At 44.6% G+C, this 14,535-nt stretch overlaps 1 protein-coding gene across 6 annotated transcripts in view; it reads left to right on the top strand.

Moving 5' to 3' along the window:
- The window catches only part of KALRN (kalirin RhoGEF kinase), a 664,115-nt gene that overhangs the window by 405,421 nt on the left and 244,159 nt on the right, over positions 1-14,535 (top strand). For all 6 annotated transcript variants that reach the window (XM_028131137.2, XM_008155509.3, XM_054713909.1 and 3 more), the window contains exons 22-25: positions 5,265-5,447; positions 6,945-7,063; positions 10,805-10,871; positions 11,441-11,550. In XM_028131137.2, coding sequence (XP_027986938.2) covers positions 5,265-5,447; positions 6,945-7,063; positions 10,805-10,871; positions 11,441-11,550 — 479 coding nt within the window. The remainder of the gene's footprint in view (positions 1-5,264; positions 5,448-6,944; positions 7,064-10,804; positions 10,872-11,440; positions 11,551-14,535) is intronic.

The following is a 14,535-nucleotide window of genomic DNA, read 5'->3' as shown; positions in this document are numbered from 1 at the left end:
TTCATGTGCAATGCACATTGCATGTGTGAGCATCGCACCTAGCCACATGTTCTTGACAATTGAATGGCTTGGAAAATCCACCTTATGGGAAGGGCCAATGGCTATGGGTGGGTTCACGTAACAGGCAAGTTTACTGCCTGTTTAAACCCATGTTGTTCAAGAGTCAACTGTACTTTCGTCTGGCCTCAGACCTGAAAATGAGCCAGACTGGAGTCTCTGGGAACCCAATCCTGCACTAGTGCACATACCACACCCCTCACACTCCCATTCACACTGAGGCAGGGAATGGACAATAGAGGAATTCTCATTTTCATCTGTTTTCACAGCCAGGATTTGATCTGAGGACCCTTGGGTATGAATGAAAACTCATTTAACTGAGTTCCTTCCTTGTAGCCTCCTGTCCCTCCCTCTGGGCTCCTGCCATGCAAACCTTTCTGGGCATCACTCTTACACATGGCAGATGCTCTTCCCCGAGTGAGAGTCAAGGGGGATATATGAAGGCTCATCCTACCCAGAGATCCCTCTGACACTATGGTGAATGTTCCTCTAGTTTGCTGTGGCATAATTAGGCCCTTAGTCTCATTCTCGAGCTGACATTTCAGAAGTGGTCGCCAACTTGCTGAGCCCTCCCCTTTTCAGCCAATGGGAAAAGCTGTCAGTTCAGATAAGAGACTTATTTCAATACCAGCTAGAACAGGCAGCACCAGGGAGGTGGCAGGCGCACTACCCTTTTCAAATCCAATGAACATGGCTTTGGAATTACCCACTTTGCATCTATCTGTGCCTCTCCAAACAGTGTCAGTAATGAACTGTTAACAAGCCAGATAGTATTCGCTCCCCTGGTGTTCCTACTCATGTAGGATGGGTCGCAGCGGGTACATAGGATGGACCGTAGAACATCTGAGGATCAGAATCTGTCCATAACCGAAGTGCAAATGCAGAGAATCATTTAGTCAATTTAATCCATTCTTCCTTCACCTCTTCCTCCTCTTTTCTGCTCACATTGTTACTCAGGTTTCATGCTTTGGGCATTCATCAGTTGATAGATATTTGGGTTGTTTACACTTTTGGGCTACTGTGAATCATACTGCTGGGAACATTTGTGTACACGTTTTGGTGTGAACATATGTTTTCAGTGCTCTTAGGTATATACCTGGGAGTGGAATGACTGGGTCATAGGGTGACTCTCTGCTTAACTTTTTATTTCGGGGGTGGGGAGGGCAGGGTATTTATTTATTTATTTATTTATTTATTTTTATGCTTAACTTTTAAACTGGCAATTTCACCTCTGAAAGTAAAAGAAGCTATGAGATAAACTGGACTTCATTCTTATTGACAAAAGAGAATGAAGAGATAAGGAAAGTTACAGGAGTCTTAGCTGAACTAAATTATGTGTTGGAATTCAGATTGTGAGGAAAGGGAACACTGGGCATGTCAGACAGGCACTTAGAATGAGAAAAACGGAATCAAAACCATTCAGAGAAAAGATGGGCATAATTCTGTTTCTGAGACTATAAAGAGAAATAAATATTGCTCACGTGTGAATATTTTTGAAAGGTTTAGTTGTTTATATATCATGACACACTCTCCTCTATGGAATGAATATGAAGATATAGCTCAAGAGATCTGTTTACCCACACAGGGAGCTCAATAGTTTCTTATCAACAACAACAAAAAAAAGTATCAATCAATAAATAAAAATAATATTGACAGTGAAAGGCAAATTGGAAGATTATACTGAAATTATAAGAAAAATACCAAAAAGGCTAAATCTTAAAGATTTATGAAATGTGCTAAAGACACAAAAAGGACTTTTGAGATACTATATTCAGTATAAGGCTCACTGATTGGGGGATGATGGTCGAAGGAAGCAAGGAAAGCAAAGAAAGAAAGAAAGAAAAAGAAAGGAAGGAAGGAAGGAAGGAAGGAAGGAAGGAAGGAAGGAAGGAAGGAAGGAAGGAAGGAAGGGAGAAAAAAACTACTGTCTTTCTTTTTTTAACTTTTTTTAGTAGATAACATTGAATTCAAAATGGAAATGGCAGAACATACATTAGGGGACATATCAAGCCCAATATAAGTGAGATGTTAGTTCCAAATTTCTGGGCCCAAATGAATTATATTCCCCCAAAGGTTCCTTTTTGTCCACAAGATCATGTAGGTACTTCTGAACCTAACATTCGAGATCTTCTACAACCTGACCCTCACTGTACCAGTCTATATGTTACTCTCTCTTGGTGGCAAGATCTAAGCTTCAAACTGGCCCACATATGAGATAGAAACTATGTCGCTGGACCTCCAGGAGCCCAGAAAATGCTGAATGACTCTACCTTATGGGAAAAACAAGAAACGTGGCTTAGTCTCACCTCTGGAGATGAAAGCTGAAATGTCACCCAAGACTGAGTCAGTTCTAGCAGCCACACTATCTGGTCATCTTATCTCAGGGCATCAGGGATATATCACCACCATCCAGCTTCCCTTCCTTCCTCCTCTCTGCTGTCTGCATTTTCGTTCTCCTCTGCAGCTACCTACCAGTCCCCTGCCTCTGCACTTCACACTCCCAGAGAAACCACCTCCACTGACACAGAATATTGCCCCTGTCCCTGTGTAGACAGAGCTTTTAGGACAGGACAGATCAGAAGTAACTCGCTGCATATTGATGGGCTGCCCTTGCGGGGCAAGTTATAACCTCTGACCTCATGCTGTGGCCAGGCATATGGCAGGTTGCACTAGAGTATCCATGTCTAAGAAATCATGTCAGACTGCTCTCAGCAGGGCTGTGAGCAGGTTGGTATCCACTTCATGGGCCAAATTTATCATCTAATTCTTCTCAGTATACACCCTCTCAATCTTACTGGTCTGGCTTTACACACCTCTAAACACGAGACTTAGTCATTTGCTCATTCATTTATTCAACATTTATGCTATGCCTACTATTTTCTAGACATTGGAGATGAGTGAATAAGATACAGCACTTACCTTTTCGAAGTTCGTGGACTAATGAAGGAGACATACACATGATTCAATGTGACACATGCTGAAGTAGAGGCATATATGGGCTGCTGGGGGAACCTTGGGAAAGGCACCACCCCTCAGACTGTGTGTGTGTGTGTGTGTGTGTGTGTGTGTGCGCATCACCCCTCAGACTGTGTGTGTGTGTGGGGGGGGGGTTAAAAGCAAGGAGAAGTAGGAGCCACTCATCACAGTAGGGGAGGGGGGGCATGTGAAGTTGGACTTGTTGCAGGTGAGGGGCCATGGAGAGCGTGGAGACAGCCACAGGTGTAGGTGAGGTCACGCGGAGATAGGGCTTGTTGATACTGCTCATTTTATTGTCTATTATTTGCTCGCCCAGATTCCACACACCCCTGGAATACCCTTGGTCACAAGTCTTTCTTTTTGTTGACTCTGAATCACAGTTTTGATGTTTCAGGATAAAATTTCTACTAGTAGGGCTGCTGCCACCAGCTTTCTATAAAACCCCATCTCATGCTGACGTCTCCTTACCAAGAGCAGAGAATAAATATGTATTTCCAGAACTTTACACAAAGACAGATTTCTTGATTATAGTTGTAAAAATTAATCTCTGTTTTAAGTAAATTGTTTGGGGGATCCTAAATGCAAGAAGGTAGAAGTCCTTAGGATACCAGGTATCTTTTCTTACCCAATTCCCAGTGCAGCTATTCTTAGCCTTTCCATGGCTAAGGAGCTGTTTCTCCTGTCCTCATACCCACTTTCTTTCCTTCACACCAAAGCTCTCCGGGCTCCGTGTCTCCCAGTCCTGGGTGCAGCCACTGTTCCTGAGGCAGGAGAGGCTCAGGTGTGCTGAGCGAGTTGCTGGCAGGCCAAGTCCTCCCTGCCAGCCTCTTAGGCACTTCCTGGGAGGCTCAGTGACCTGGGAGGGGCTGTGATGAGCCTGGAAAGGCAGGGGAGGGCGACTTAGGCTCCTCTTTCTTGTCTGCTCTTCCCCCAGCGATTTTCTGCCTATCTCCCTCGGTTATCTAGATTGCAGCATGACCCAAACTTGGGCCTACTGCCCTCCCATCCAAAAGATCATTGTACTTCTCAGAGTATTATTTAAATAATGTTTCCTTTAAAATCTGCTAGGCTTCTCTGATCAATTTTAGAGTTTCAAAACCCAAATGTAAGATAAAAGATGAGCAAGTGTTTACTTGTTGAACATCCCTTCCATTTCCATGTCTTGCCAGGCATGAAGCCCACCTCTGAGACCTTTCCTGCCCATGCCAGCCCACTCTTGTTTTCCTGGTTTAGAATTCCTGCAGTGTAACTATACATACTTCTCGTTTTGACATTCAATTACATGATGCCCTGAGTCATGTAACTACTCTCTCTGGACATCTTGTCCCCTCTAGAGATATAGACTGTTTTGGGGAAATGAGCATTTTTTTCTTCTTTTGTTTAACCCCCTAGACTCCCCCCACAGCCCGCTGCACAGTAGTGTGGACAGAGTCAGTGTTGAGCAAACTCTTGCTAGAAATGAAATTAATACAATACATATCAGAGCTCTACCTTCCTCAGCCCTGTGATGGATTCCAGCTTCATTAATGCTTTTCTCTCTTTCTCTGTGGAAACTGGAGACAGAGCCTGGTGGTGAAAGGGACAATGTTTACCCTTTAATCTGCTGCTTGGATTTCTTTAGGTCCTGGCAAGTGCTCCCTTCCCTGGCGCTTAGAAAGCCCACTTCGGACCAGTACAGTGAAGGGGAGGACTAGCGACTGTGGGGCAGCGGCACACAGGCTGTGTCACTCACAGGCTGTAGGAACTAGGACAAGCCCTGTGCCTCTCAGCCTCAGTGTTTTCATTTCCATCTGTTGCTTCAAAGAAGCCCCCACTTCCTCCCTCCACCTACCTCCCAGGGAGTCTCAGATGTGGCATTAGCATACTCTGTAAACTGATAATCTCTCATGGATGTGAGAGATTCTTACATCAATAATTACAATGACTATCACTAAGGTTTATCGAGTTCCTGCTGTGAGCACTGTTCTCAGTGTTCTGCATCTCCAACTCATGTCATGCTCACAGCAACCTCACAATGTTATGATTCCCATTTTGCAGATAAGGAGCTGAGGCACAGAGGGTTTAAGTGAATTGTTCACGACCTCCCAGCTGGTCAGTGACAGAGCTGAGGTGTAGACCCAGGCAGTCTGTCTGTGAGGTGTCTGTGGCTGCTGTGAGGACGAAAAAAGCGGGTGGGGTGAGGGCCGTGGGAGTCTATGTCATCTGGTAACTTAAACCCTCCTTTGGGGCAGCAAACAAAGGAGAAGGTGAAGCTTCTGATTCAGCTGGCCGATAGCTTCGTGGAAAAGGGCCACATCCATGCCACAGAGATCAGGAAGTGGGTGACCACGGTGGACAAGCACTACAGAGACTTCTCCCTGCGGATGGGGAAGTACCAGTACTCCCTGGAGAAAGCCCTGGGCGTCAACACAGAGGTAGGTGTGGGCTGCCCAGGTGGGACACCTCCTTTCTCATCTCCCTCAGGGCTACTGCTGCCATTGACATGGAAGGAAGCAGGCTTCCAGAGCCGTCTTTCTGAACTTCGGACCCCTTCAGCACTTGCCTGGTGCGGTTTCCTCATGGGGGGATGGATCTTACTGAGCCATCCAGCCATTGGCCTCTAGCCTCTCATGATGAGTACTATATATGTTGCAAAAATGGCTGGCTGGGGTTGGTGCCTGTGGCTACAGAACAGAGTTTTTCTGTGTGTAGAGTTTACTGTTGACTTTGAGGACTACCATCTTCTACCCAATTACGTTAATCAGCAAATGATTAGAGTCCCCAGTATGTACAATAGTGCTCTTTCAAGAATAAGGGCCGTAGTTTGTGCAAAGGCCATTTGACATTTCAACTGAAAAGAGGTCCTATTTGCTATGAAGCAAGGGAAGACTGACTTTTAATCTCTTCTTCATCGTTGGGGTCAGTGACCTGGGAGTTAAGAACTAAACACAGGCTGGCAGTTCAGTCCTAGGATTTCTAATTCTTAAATCTTTATTTATTTATTTATTATTTATTTTTTGTTAATCCTTGCCTGAGGATATTTTTCCTTAGATTTTTTTTTTTTTTTTTTTAGGGAGAGTAGAAGAGAGAGGGAAAGACAGAGAGAAATGTCGATGTGAGAGAAACACATTGATTGGTTGCCTCCTGCACAAGCCCTGACCAGGGCCCCAACCGGGGAGGAGCCTGCAACCAAGTATGTGCCCTTGACCAGAATCGAACCCAGGACCCTTTGGTCTACAGCCCAATGCTCTATCCACTGAGCCTAACCGGCTAGGGCTAATTCTTAAATCTTTAAATGGGCTCATGCTCTGAAGCAGAACAGACTAGAGAGTAAAGTGGTCAGATCACTAAAAATGGGAGAATTAATGTCTAACCTGTGAGATTTTTTTTTTCGAAAAGTTTCCGTCCTGTAAAAATACCAAACATTGGTTGAAAAAAGCAGGGTGGGGCAATTAGAAAAATCAGTAATTGTTTTCTGTTTCCAAGGGAAGTTGCTTGTTTAAATAAAAATATTTGCTTTTATTATTTTCCCTTGACAGATGGAAGTTTTCTTATGTCTTTATGTGTTTCTGCTTCACCTATATTTTAATGTATAGTAATCAATCTTGGACTCATTGTGTGTGTGTGTTTAGATTTCATCAGGACCAAAGTCCCTAGAGAAATATGACACTAATTATCAAATGTATTCATTGTTTTTTCTTGCTGTGGACATTAGCACTTGAACATTTGACCTGAACATTTCATATCTTTCTTATTTGAAAAAAAATGATCACACGAAGAAGAGTGTTTGTGGGTGACTGTGTGGGAGTCCTGATCTTCTCATCCTTCTCCATTATATCTTTCTCTATTTTCACCTCTACCACCCTCGCCAGCCCTGGTTAGTTGCTTTCCCAAAGCATCTCCGAGGTGACCTCTGTGCTCTCTCTGTGCAGGACAACAAGGACCTGGAGCTGGACATCATCCCAGCAAGCCTTTCGGATCGTGAGGTCAAGCTGCGGGACGCCAACCACGAAGTCAATGAAGAGAAGCGGAAGTCTGCCCGGAAGAAAGAGTATGTTTGCGGGGAGCTTCCACCCAACTAGCAGGCTCCTCGTGTCTATGCTTGGTTTTCACCATCACCTGTCCCTTTTGACAGCTTCATGTGTCCTCATGACCACCTGCAGAGGTTGTAATGGACATACATGACGCTTCCACCCATATGTCATTCTAACCAAGAACTACAGGACATTGGCTTAGTGGAAACAATGGATCATGTCCACCTCACAAAGCATTGCCTGATTTACTCTGCTCTTTATTTTGGTCTTGCACAGCTACTTATATCCAGAGGTCTTTCAGGGGCTTTGTGAAGACTATTTTGATAGATTCCTTTTGGGTAATGCTGGGGAAAAATAGTGTTTCCCAAGATTAAGAAGCCCTAGGTAGTTGATTTATAAAAATGAAGTAGGACCACAGGTCCCTTGGAGCTGATGCCACTAAAAGGAAGTCAGAGCTTGAATTTCATCTGGTGAATGTTTTAGTTTGTCTGGACTGCTATACCAAAGTATGACAGATTGGGTGGTTTAAACAATATAAATGTATTGTCTCACAGTTCTGGAGGCTAGAAGTCTGAAATCACGGTGTTGACAGGGTTGATTCCTTCTAAGGGCTGAGAGGGAAGGCTCTGTTCCAGGCATGTTTCCTGGCCTTGTAGACTGCCATCTTCATGTTCACATGGTGTGCTCCCTGAATATATGCATGTGTCCAGATTTTTTAAGGACACCAGTCATTTTGGAATAGGAGCCCACCCTATTCCAATATTAACCTCATTTTAACTAATTACATCTGCAATGACTATTTCTAAATAAGGTCACATTTTGAGGTACTGAGAGTTGGTATTTTAACATATGAAATTTGGGGGGACATGCTTCAACCCATAACAGGAAGGAGAATGAAACCACACGTGGCCAAATCTTGCTGCTGGGCTCCCTCTGGGACACCAAATAGCCAGAGGGTGGCAAAGGATGCATTGAAAGTAAAACAAAATGGGGTAGAGGGTAGAGGAGCTAAATTATGAAAAGACACAAAACTGCAGGAAGCAGGTGGAGAAAAAGGAAGGAGGTACAGAAACCCAATGCAGTAAAATCAAAGACAACTTTCCCAAGCATGTCAGATGATATTCCTTCTGACTTATTTCTCTCCTTGTTTACTAAGCACCTATAATGTACTAGAAACTTTGCTTACACAACCCTGTTTAATCCTTGCAGCAATCCTGTGTGATCGGCTGTTTTATTAGTAAGGAGTCTGAGGCTTGGAGAAGCAAGTGCTCCCTCTAGTAAATGACAGTCATAATTCAATTCCTGTTTGGCTTCAAAGCTCATGCACTGTCTACTTTACCAATACAGTAAGAATAGTAAGAGTGACTAATTAATTCTAGCAAAGGGGAATTTATGAAATCAGGACTTTAACATTAATAGAAAGGCCACTACTAGTACAATGTATTGCTTTAAGGAAAATTCTACCATAGCAAAGGTCCAGGAAAAGATGCTGCTCATTTTAATATTTCTTGTGAAATTTTGAACAGGGGACACTTTGGGGATAATCGTTCTCAAAATTTTCCTAGGCTGGAACACTTGGAATTACTCCCAGGAAAAACTAACATTGAAAATCTAAAATAAGCATGAATATATACTCGGTGCCAAATTATATATTACTAGAGGTCTGGTGCATGAAATTTGTGCACGGCAGAGGGGGAGGGTCCCCTCAGCCCAGCCTGCACCCTCTCCAATCCAGGACCCCTTGGGAGATGTCCGACTACTAGCAATCCGGGACTGCTGGCTCCTAACCGCTCACCTGCCTGCCTGCCTGATCACCCCTAACAGCCTCTGCCTGCCTGCCTGATCGTCCCTAACTGCCCCCCCTGCCAGCCTTATCACCCCTAACCACCTCTGCCTGCTGGCCTGATCGCCAGTAACTGCCCCCCCTGCCAGCCTGGTCACCCCTAACTGCCCCCCTGCCAGCCTGGTCGCCCCCAACTACCCCCCACTGCCGGCCTGGTCACCTCTCACTGCCCCCCCCTGCCGGCCTGGTTGCCCCTCACTGCCCCCCCTGCCAGCCTGGTCACCCCTAACTGCCCCCCTTGCCGGCCTGATTGCCCCATGCAGCCTGCTATTTGGTCATTTGGTCACCCCTCACTGCCCCCCCTGCCGACCTGGTCGCCCCATGCAGCCTGCTGTTCAGTCGTTGCATGAGAGCATCCCCAACCAATTTGCATATTCCTCTATTATTAGTATAGGTTATGTATCACCTGCCAGCTGGGAAGCACCATTTCTAATAAAAACTCATGAGAGAAGGAAGTTAGGTGGGTACCCTGCAGTGAAGCTCAGTGCAGCCTACACCTACCTGCTGCCCGCCCACATGGTCATCAGGGCCCAAGGTGGAAGGGCACCCTCTCCCTGCAGACCCGCAGCACCAGCTGCTCTTTATGGGAGGCTGAAGAGCAGTCCCCTAACATCGTCCACACATGCTGTGCTTGTGATCACACATTGCACTTTGTGCACATCAACCTGTGATGCAAACGAGCCCCATTATAAATAGTGTGAAGTGCACGAGATAATTCAGGCCAGAGGTCAGCAAACTGTGGCCCACAGGCCAAATGTGACCCACCACCTGCTTTTTAAAAAATTAAACGTATTGGGTGGCATTGGTTTATAACCATCTATTTTATATAATCTGTAAGCTAAAGAGCTTTTTTGTATCTATGTATATAAAAGGCTAAGCGACCAGCCAACTGGCTGACCGGCCAGTAGCTATGACGCACACTGACCACCAGAGGGCAGATGCTTAATGCAGGAGCTGCTGAGCGACAACAACTTTGCAGAGTGCCCTCTCGCACTCTGGGACCCCCAAGGGAATGTCAGGCTGGGGAGGGACTGCAGGAGGTTGGCTCCAGGGCATGTCCAGCCCATCTCACCCAGTCCCACCCCACCAGCCACCTTCTAATTAATTTCCTTTCAATGTGCACGAATTCGTGCACCGGGCCTCTAGTTTTTAAATGATTGAAAAATATGAAAAGAAGATTAGTGGTGTAAAAATTAAATGAAATTATTTTGTGTCCATAAAGTTTTATTGGGATACAGCCATACTTACTGGGTTTTTTTTATATACTGTCTGTGGCTCCTTTTACAATACAGCAGCAAAGTGAGTGGTTGTAGCAGAGCTTGAATGGCCCACAAATATAATACCTGGCTCTTTACAGATAAAAGTTTCCTTAACACCCCCCTCCCTCAGTCTCCGTGGTGGTGTCTTAGCATTTGTTTATTTTCAACTTATAAACCTGGTTTAACTTACAGTACTGTGAATTGTTCTGGTGTAAGTCAACAACTCCACTAAACAGATATCATCATCTAAGGAAAATTTAGGAAGCTGAGCTTGAAGCTATGTAGTTGGTTAGAATGAATATGAAGTGTGCCACATGCTTGTGCACACATGCAAACACAGGTGCAATTGAACACACATACACGTCAGCACAGAATCACTAAATGGAAGAACTGGGATGGAAAAGGGAGAGAGAATGTGGACATGGCTGAGCACAAACCTTCCACAGGGATGGGATACAGAGTAAATGAACAGAGTAAGAGGGACTCGGATGATGCTCAGAGGCGAGGAGTTTTGAAGAAAGGAAGAGATATATTTTGGTAAAGGAGAAAAATAGGACACTAAGTCAGGTCATAAATGCTGGGGTGGGGAAGTGACACTTGCAGAAAGGGAGGTATTATGTCTCTAACCAACTAAACGCCCATGTGTTCCCTTCTAGATTCATCATGGCCGAGCTGCTCCAGACAGAGAAGGCTTACGTAAGGGACTTACACGAGTGCTTAGAGGTGAGTACTGCAGTAGTCAGCCCACAGCTGTATCAGGAAACTGACAGCCTCGACAGCGGCAGGTCCTTGAGGGGAGAGAGCTCTTGGTCTGCTCCCAGAACTTCACAAAAGAAACGCCAGCCGAGGAAGTCCTTCTACCCGAGGCATAGTAATTGCATGGCAGGTTCAACTGCTTTTGAAAACAAACTTTTCTCAGACTTGAGCTAGACCCAGCAGAAAAGCTTATAAGACCCTTGAGTTCAAAATAAAAACCGTGACACAGTCAGTGAACTAGAGTCTGAAAATCTGCATCCTCCCCTCAACAAACACTGGGACATGCACACGTTTAATAAACAAGCATAGTGTGGAGTCTGTGCTCTTGACGAAGGTCAGGGTGTGTTTCCCTAGCAACAGCTCCCAATAATGGACCTCCAGTTTTCTTCCTTTCCGTCCTGCTCATTAACTGTCTCACTGTTTCCACTCCGCATGCGTTGCCAGCTGAGTCTCACATCACAGTGTGAAGGCCTGTTTATGTCGTCTGTATTTCATGTGGCAGTTCTTGCCGGTGATGAACTGTTGCTGTCTTACAGACCTACCTGTGGGAAATGACCAGCGGCGTGGAGGAGATCCCCCCTGGGATCCTTAATAAAGAGCATATCATCTTTGGCAACATCCAGGAGATCTACGATTTTCACAACAAGTAGGTTGGTGGAGGGTTTCCGCGGAGCACACTTAAGGCCATATATGCCCAACAACAGGGCTTCCCAACAAGAGGATCAAGGCGGCTTGGAAAATCTCGCCTAGTAAATTGTTACCTGTTAAATTTTCTAAGTCGGCTACTGTCAGACTTCTATCTCCCTCACCCTTATTTCTCCACAATTGTCCAAAATTCCTAGTGGAGAAAAGTACTCAGCAGTGTTCTCCTTAGAGGCCTAACTGGCAGCATCTTTGTACTCAGAATGATAACCAGGCTTTGAGGAAATAAAAGTAGCCTTTCCTCATTGAAACTATGAGGGATCCTGACATTAGAATTCATCTGAGGCTAACTAACTGTTCCACCTTGAGAGCCTTAGATTTCAAATTCCACTGAAGTTTGCGTTCAACTAAATATTTTCTCCCTACTATCCCATCATCTCATCCAAAACAACGGAGAAAAGATAGGTAGGTAGGTCGGTAGATGGTTAGATAGATAATAAAAATACCCAAAGGAACACAGTTCTTGACAGCCTATCGGGGAGAACATCAATTGGTCCTCTCTGTTTTGTTGAAATAAGTAGAACCATAGGGCCTTAAAGCCTCATGACTCGTTTTGTCCAGCTCCCAACTGGATTTAAGTATCTTTTCCACAACATACTAAACCACATGTTCCATCATTAGCAGAAGATCAGTAAGAACATTGGTAACTAGTTACGTAACCTACATAATGGAAATAACTCAGTTTCCAAAATGCCAATAGGGAATCTCAAGACACAAGGAGTTTGATGGTATAAAGTCCTGGAGCTCGCTCAGGACCCTGTTTCAGAGAAGGGGTAAGAGATGGAGGTGCAGTGTTGTTAGTCCTGAGGTCAGGCCACAGGGCTTGCACTGGGATAAGCAGTCATGCTGGAGATAGAACCACAGCCCCCGGAGTTCCCGAGGAGGCACTGTGCACAGGGGCACAGCCCCGAGGCAGGACTCTAGGCAGCGCTGCCCAGCGTGGCTTCCTGCAGGGATGGAAATGCTGTGTCTGGGCTGTCCCGGGCAGTAGCCCCTACACACGTGTGGCTATGGGACACTGGAGTCTGATGAGTACTCCTGAGAACTGAATTGTTAACTTTATTTCATTTGACAAATTTAGATGGCAGGTGGCCACCATATTGATCAGCACAGCTCTAGAAAGGAGACCTCAGTATGGCCCTTTGCTAAGAATGAGTCGAGGGCAAGCGTTGGCTGCAAAAGGACCCTGATTTCTAAAAGGTCTAATGCAGGGTGGAGATCACTCCTTTCTTGTCCACTCCTGATGATTAATCCCTTGTTATGTTATCAAATGCCATCCGTGTCAAGAGAACATACAAGATGTAGCTCCCATGACGTGTTGACCTCGTCAGATTATGTAAACAGTCAGCTCTATGGGGGAAACCATCTGACTTTCTGGAGAACTTAATACAAGTTCCCAGTCTTTTTTATCACAATTGTTAACACTCTCCTTGGACATCTTCAGACATAGAAATAGTCTCTCCGCGTGCCTATTAACTAAGACCCCAGGAAAGCCATATTTGACCATTGATTCCAAATTCTGTCCTCTGAGCCCAGCTCAGCATTGCCCCGTCTCCTCCAGGACACCTGAGAAGATGTGGGACTGGTAAGCAGTAAGTCATGTTACTTTCCTTTTCTGATTGATGATCTCTGGGATTTAGTTAACCAGTCTCCCTTCCTCATATTCTTACCAACTTGACGAAGAATGAAGGAGAGAAATTTGGAGATCACAGCATGCACTTCCTGTGAGCCCTGCTTTCGCCAAATCAGTGAATAAAGGGGAAGGATATTTATTTCAAAATGGATCAGGTATAACAAAATATCTAGCACAGCCATGCCCTTGTCTGATTTCATGATGTCACTCTACTAAACCATGGGAAACAGTGTGGTTGTTGTTTAAACAGCTGAAAGCCTCCCTACCAGTGACAAAGTAAATTCTAAGACACGCTTAAAAAAGTCGCATTAAACCATACAGAATGCTGTGTGCTATGGAGGAATACATTCAATTGTCAAGAACACAGCTACCAAACAAATGTTACCTATTTATGATGTTACAAAGAAACAAGAAGGAATTAAAAGCCAGCCTCTGAGCAACTGAAAGAGCTATAATAAGACAAAGCCCTACCTTTTCAGAGTCACCTTTGTATCCTCTCTAGAAGCCGCTTTACTCTTAGATTGTTTTGAAGCTCAAGCAATTTAGAAGCACCAAACAAGAATCAAGAACTTGAGCAGGTTGCTCAATACTAGCAGCATAAAGTGAAACCTAATAGGAAAGAAGACAGATTGCAATAAAATAGTCAAAAGAACCCACAAAATTAGAGTGGTCACTGGCTATTCAGCATTGATGCAAACGATTCTATATCCCATCACAGAGCCTAGCACAGCCACAGTCTCACTGGATATCATATAATTGCTATTAGTTATAACCCTGAATCATTAGTATATCCTGCATTAAACAACAAGGAAATTCATTTAAAAAATGTTTTCAATTATCCACAATTTAAAGGAACGTCTAAAAAAAAATCAGGCTGTGTATTAATTTCCTACAGGCTCTGGAGGGCTGAGGCTTTATTCATCATGTATGATTTGTACTTACAAATTTTGAATGATGGAGAAAGCATAGCACTTCTACAATTCTCTAATAAATAAGAGATAAAATGGCAGTTAACCCAACTTTGAAAATGCAGGAACTGTGACCTCCACAGAGATCATGTCTTCCACTGCACAACCCAGGCCCTGGCACACAGGAAACTTGAATAGTAGTTGGGTGGATGGCTGGATGGGTGGACAAACAATAGAATTTCAGTTTGCCGACTTATGGCTAATGTCATTCAAGTTGTAATTCAGACTTTTGTTTGTCAGAGTCTCACAACAGAGAAAACCCTTAGTTATGATTTCCCCCCTATCACTACCAGAACCTTCTAGACCAGCAAAGGGATTGAATATCTGA

This window comes from Eptesicus fuscus, chromosome 3 (genome assembly GCF_027574615.1).
Source record: "Eptesicus fuscus isolate TK198812 chromosome 3, DD_ASM_mEF_20220401, whole genome shotgun sequence".
NCBI lineage: Eukaryota > Metazoa > Chordata > Mammalia > Chiroptera > Vespertilionidae > Eptesicus > Eptesicus fuscus.
This window is presented reverse-complemented; position numbering and strand designations above follow the sequence as displayed.